Source organism: Mercenaria mercenaria, chromosome 9, assembly GCF_021730395.1.
Source record: "Mercenaria mercenaria strain notata chromosome 9, MADL_Memer_1, whole genome shotgun sequence".
NCBI lineage: Eukaryota > Metazoa > Mollusca > Bivalvia > Venerida > Veneridae > Mercenaria > Mercenaria mercenaria.
The window spans coordinates 55678469-55684696 of NC_069369.1; the positions used below are offsets into that span (position 1 = coordinate 55678469).

The following is a 6228-nucleotide window of genomic DNA, read 5'->3' on the forward strand; positions in this document are numbered from 1 at the left end:
GATGTATAAAATAATCCTTGAAAACGTGTTAGAATCTAAATGATATATCTCATATAGGAATCTGCTCTTGCATAATGTTATTGTTTATCGTTCAAATGTGTATTAGCATATTATATCACTTGGGCTGCGCCCTCGTATTTTTTTCGCATCTGAACTCCAAACAATAATTTTATTCAACGACAAATCCCTAAATGAGATATAATATTTCTTAAATAATCAACGGTTGACACGCGGACCGGTAAGAGAGTATTATGACATCAATAATGACGTCGAATAACTGCATTACGCCCGGTTCATTACTACTCGGATAATTGAAGCCAATTTATTTTTCGAAATATTCAAATAAACATGTAAGAATGAAAAAAAATCAAGGTCTTCTTGTCGCATATCGTCTAATTAACCACGGTTAATCGTTCAATGCTTAGACATTAAACGCCCTCGTGGTTCAATTCTTGCGCATCTAAAATCTGCAGCGACAAACTACTCGAAGGCCTTGATTATTTGCTAATTGGAAGCTAATCTAAATGGAACAATTTAACGATACACAGACCAACACGCCTCAATTTACGTGCAAATCATTATTAGTTTTTCGTAATTAAACATTGTTTCCTTTTTATTTCAAATTGAAACATTCTTCTACAATTCACGAAACTGTCATACACTTCACAAAAATGTAATTTCAAAGATGGGATGTAATGGAATATGAGCTATCCATATCTAGCATAAAAGAAATAAAGTACTATGCTGCAACGATAAAACACATAATTAGATGAATAAAGAAGTCGGACCATGAATGATCGTAAATATAAGTGATTTTTTTTTTCGAAAATATCTTGCGAAGTAATTTATCTCGTGAGTGCATTTCTACTTTGATTGAATGTTTTGCAGTATAACGGTTAATTATGGAAGCCCTGGAGGGACAATTGATTTCCGTACTTCCCACTTCTGAATTCTAACTTTTGCACTTCTCACTTCCAACTACATGGCTTCCTACTTCCTACTTCTAACTTCCGCACTTCTGTCTTTTAACTTCCACACTTCTGACTTCCAACTTCCTGACTTTCGACTTCTGATTACCAACTTCCACACTTCTTACTTCCGACTTCTTACTTACTTCTTCTAACTTTCGCACTTTTGACTTCTAACTTCCGCATTTCTGACTTCCTACTTCCTGACTTCTTACTTCCGACTTCCAACTTCCACACTTCTTACTTTCGACTTTCAAAGAGGAAAAGTTGGAAGTCAGAAGTGCGGAAGTTGGAAGTCAGGAAGTTAGAAGTCAGAAGTGTGGAAGTTAGAAGTAAGAAGTGCGGAAGTTAGAAGAAGGAAGTAAGAAGTCAAGAAGTCGGAAGTAAGAAGTATGGAAGTTGGAAATCAGAAGTCGAAAGTCAGGAAGTTAGAAGACATAAGAGCGGAAGTTAGAAATAAGAAGTGCGGAAGTTAGAAGAGGGAAGTAAGAAGTCAAAAAGTTGGAAGTAAGAAGTGTAGAAGTTGGAAATCAGAAGTCGAAAGTCAGGAAGTTGGAAATTAGATGTACGGAAGTTAGAAGTCAGAAATGTGGAAGTTAGAAGAAGGAAGTAAGAAGTCAAGAAATCGGAAGTAAGAAGTGTGGAAGTTGGAAATCAGAAGTCGAAAGTCAGGAAGTTGGAAGTCAGAAGTGTGGATGTTAGAAGTCAAAAGTGCGGAAGTTAGAAGTAGGAAGTAGGAAGTCATGAAGTTAGAAGTCAGAAGTGGGAAGTACGGAAATCAATTGTCCCTCCAGGGCTTCCATACACCTTAGTCCCGCTCTGTGACTTATCCACTCTCTTTAGTATGGAAGCCCTGGAGGGACAATTGATTTCCGTACTTCCCACTTCTGAATTCTAACTTTTGCACTTCTCACTTCCAACTTCTTGGCTTCCTACTTCCTACTTCTAACTTCCGCACTTCTGTCTTTTAACTTCCACACTTCTGACTTCCAACTTCCTGACTTTCGACTTCTGATTTCCAACTTCCGCACTTCTTATTTCCGACTTCTTGACTTCTTACTTCCTTCTTCCTTCTTCTAACTTCCGCACTTCTGACTTCTAACTTCCACACCTCTAACTTCCAACTTCCTGACTTTCGACTTCTGATTTCCAACTTCCACACCTCTTACTTCCGACTTCATACTTCCCTCTTCTTACTTCCGCACTTCTGACTTCTAACTTCCTGACTTTCGACTTCTGATTTCCAACTTCCACACTTCTTACTTCCGACTTCTTACTTCCCTCTTATAACTTCCGCACTTCTGACTTCAACCTTCCACACTTCTCACTTCCAACTTCTTGACTTCCTACTGCATACTTCTAACTTCCGCACTTCCGACTACTAACTTCCACACTTCTGACTTCCAACTTTCTGACTTTCGACTTCTGATTTCCAACTTCCACACTTATTACTTCCGACTTCTTGACCTCTTACTTCTAACTTCCGCACTTCTGACTTCTAACTTCCGTATTTCTAACTTCCAACTTCCTGACTTTCGACTTCTGATTTCCAACTTCCACACTTCTTACTTCCGACTTCTTGACTTCTTTCTTCCTTCTTCTAACTTCCGCACTTCTGACTTCTAACTTCCACACCTCTACACTTCTTACTTCCGACTTCTTGACTTCTTACTTCCCTCTTCTAACTTCCGCACTTCTGACTTCTAACTTCCACACTTCTGACTATTAACTTCCTGACTTCCGACTTCCAACTTCCGCACTTCTGACTTCCAACTTTCCCTCTTTTGAAGTCCGAAGTAAGAAGTGTGGAAGTTTGAAGTCGGAAGTAAGAAGTCAGGAAGTTGAAAGTCAGAAGTGCGGAAGTTAGAAGTCAGAAGTGCAGAAGTAAGAAGAAGGAAGTTAGAAGTCAAGAAGTCAGAAGTAAGAAGTGTGGAAGTTGGAAATCAGAAGTCGAATGTCAGGAAATTGGAAGTCAGAAGTGTGGAAGTTAGAAGTCAGAAGTGCGGAAGTTAGAAGTAGGAAGTCAAGAAGTTGTAAGTGAGAAGTGCAAAAGTTAGAAGTCAGAAGGGGGAAGTACGGAAATCAATTGTCCCTCCAGGGCTTCCATACTCCAGGGCTTCCATATCAGTCTGTGTACTTGAAACGGTTTCTTGAATAAAGCTCATTTTGGTGCCGCTTAGTGCATAAAGTTTGAAATGTCATCGTGAATGCACAGTGCAAGGCAAATTGTCTTATAGAGATCGATCGTTTTTGGGGAGGATCAGTTAAGGTGTGGGCACACAAAGACTCCAATAGTCCATATTCAAGGGAATCTCAATGCACGAAAGTACCAGGATGACATTATCCAACCCGTACTTAATCCGCACATCCGTGCCAATCGGGGAATGTTTTTAGCCCAGGATAACGCTCCTTGCCGTACTGCTCAGGGTACCCGAGATATGCTCGCACAAAACAACGCAAGAATCCTGCAATTGCCAGCGAAAAGTCCCGACCCCCATAGAACATGTTTGGGACTTACTGAAAAGGAGGGTCAGGGACTTGCCGCAACGGCAAACTCTCGTTGAACTCTCGCGTGACATAACTGTTTGGGCAAATATTATGCAGCGTAATATTCGTAACTGCATTGTATCTATAAGTGTGAGGTCTCTTGTCGTGATTGCTGCAAATGGGGGACACACGCGATACTGAAAACACGGACCCGTCGCTTGTGACTTTTTGTTTTTTAGGGTGAAGATGTTAACCCTACACGTTTTGTTATTAAAGTTTACATGTTTTGTTTTAACTGAAATTTCACTGGCAGTGAAGAGACGTCCGATTTTACATGCATCTGTTTATTTCTTTCTGTTTTATCTTACTGAAAGAAAATTGAATGGTATTTGAATATTTGTATGAAGGTAGTTTTAAAAAATAAAGATAATAAACTGATAATTGCAATAAAAGAAGAACTTAACTGTTCTTTTCTTTTTAAATATTTTATTTGTTCACTTTATAATTTTGACAAAAAAATTTTAATTGGCATTATGTTTGAAGGTAGCGGTCGGTCGGCATGAAAGTTAAAATAAGTGGAAGTCGGCGCCGTGGACGTCGACGTCGACGTCGATCTTGTGGGCATCTATATCACGCCTTTTCATTGATGACCATCTTCTTATAAAACCAAAACAGCCACGCGTCTTTGAGTCGTCTGCTGTCTCTAATTCTTCTTTTTCCCGAATATCTACATTTTTCTGACCGGGTTCTCTCTAGAAAAGTTTTATTAACAGATATGAAATTATTTATTTTGTGACGCCAAATAAATCATTAGCAATTACAAGTAATATAGTTTAAAAAGAACAAAAAGAACGAAACAATGGATGGATTTGATTTGGCTGGTTAGATAGCGACAAAAAAAACAACAGGAGAGAGAGAGAGCTAGAGAGGGAGAGGGAGGGAGAGAGAGGGAGGGGGAGAGGGAGGGAGAGTGGGAGAGAGAGAGAGAGAGTTATGATTAACTGCATAACGTTTAGAATACTACTTAAATAACAACAACGAAATTCAAAGAAGATAAAACAAAGAGACAATGTAATAGTTCTTTAAACAGATCTCAAATGTGCTCTGTTAAAAACAACAACAACAAATGAAAACAATTACCTGAAAATGACACTATTCATATGAATTAATGTAGGACATATGTAAAACTACACCTAGTATACATGGACTTGCTTTAATAACCTTTTTGGTCTTCTTTTTCTTTTTCTTTTCGTTCTTCATCTCATTCGTTGTCACATTAAAACTTCTGGTCACAGAATTTTTGACCTCTTGACCTCCTAGACGGACCAGGAATATATTCATTATTCTATTATTATTTTCTAATGCCGCATTTTCATTGCTGTCGTCTTCTTTGGTACTAGATCTATTTTTGTCAAAGAATGAAGGTATGTGTATCTTTTTTATTCCCTGTGGTTCCTTGACAGCTGTTTTGTTAGCGCGAATAAGTCCGCCGTCATCATATTTTGGGTTTCCATTTTTGTCGAAGAACGAAGGAAATTGTATTTTCTTCGGCTCCGGAGGTTCCCAGCGAGACATTTTCGCTGTGAGTAAATGTCTGCCGTTGACAACCGACGTTTTTATATAATCTCATTGTGACGTTTTCAATTGCGTCATCAACGTCGCCCTAAATAAAAGGCCTGGGGACAATATTACTTTCAGTATCTTCTTGTAATAAGAATGCAACCGTATTAAGGCAGTAAAATACAGTGTAAAATACCTTTTCTTTGTAGCAACCGCAATTGTATCCTGTATCAGTGCTATATTAGGCTGAACACCACTAAATCCGGCTGTTCTTTATTTTATGTAAAATCCACTCACTTTAAAACGGGTTTTCGGCATTTTCTGGCATATCAGATTGTCAGAGACTTATATTCCCATAAAGAACTATATGGTTAGAGACCACCAATTGTTTTCCCATAGACTTACATTGTAACATTATGACGTGTACGGCCTTCCATATATCGAAACATGTATCGCTACTTTAGAAAAACAAACAGAAAAGTGTGGGGGGGGTACTTTTATATAAACAAAACTACAGTTCGTTAAATACAACCCTCTGAATTTACTCCTTTTCGCTTCTTTCAATTTCGCTTTTCAAAACATTAGATTCTTACGCCGCCATTTTTACATAGCATGCGATAGGAACATGCCGATTTCGACAGAATGCTAAGTGATACATACTGAAACACGGTAGGGTAAAAGAAAACACGATGCCATTGAGAAAGGGCGGGAGAAAAGGGAGAAAGATTAGCACTATTTATATTTGAACTACTTGCGATAGACCTGCGGAGGCTTACATTTGATTTGGTAGTGATCTGCCTTTTAGACCAATTCTACGAATATGGACAGCTAACAACTGTTTGAAGCAATTCAAAAGCCTCTGAGTCTGAGTTATTGAGGACAAATGCTGACCAAATTTACATCAAGATAATTTTCTGACATCTTAAATTTTAGTTTTTAATGCAATCGAGCTAAATGCTTATTTGAACTAATAAAATGAACCAATCATGTTGCTTATTCTTCCTTTAAAGTCTGTGAACGGCTTATTCATAGTGCTAATTAATGTTTCATTTTATAATGAAAATTCCTACCTGCTACAATGTACTTACTACGGAAGAATGAACATATTCTCCCACTTCCCTTCTTGTAACTTTGTCCATTGCTCAAGTACTGATATTCTATTCGCTTTTTATATTCTGATTTGCCATTTGTTGTTTTTATCCATACGTCTAAG

At 38.1% G+C, this 6228-nt stretch overlaps 1 protein-coding gene across 1 annotated transcript; it reads right to left on the reverse strand.

Moving 5' to 3' along the window:
* Positions 1-3907: 3907 nt before the first annotated feature.
* On the reverse strand, positions 3908-5066 carry LOC128559694 (uncharacterized). The gene is made up of 2 exons (XM_053552048.1): positions 4677-5066; positions 3908-4207 (listed from the first exon to the last, which is right to left on the reverse strand). Exons 1-2 carry the CDS (start codon positions 5028-5030, stop codon positions 4022-4024), a joined length of 540 nt encoding a protein of 179 aa, XP_053408023.1. The 5' UTR covers positions 5031-5066; the 3' UTR covers positions 3908-4021.
* Positions 5067-6228: the final 1162 nt, after the last annotated feature.

Bases quoted from the DNA above. Each gene is read 5' to 3' on its own strand.
- LOC128559694 (XM_053552048.1), bottom strand. From the start codon at position 5,030: ATGTCTCGCTGGGAACCTCCGGAGCCGAAGAAAATACAATTTCCTTCG. The intron at 4,208-4,676 runs GTTATTAAAGCA...AAACTTTTCTAG, and splicing joins AGAAAAAGAAGACCAAAAAG to AGAGAACCCGGTCAGAAAAA.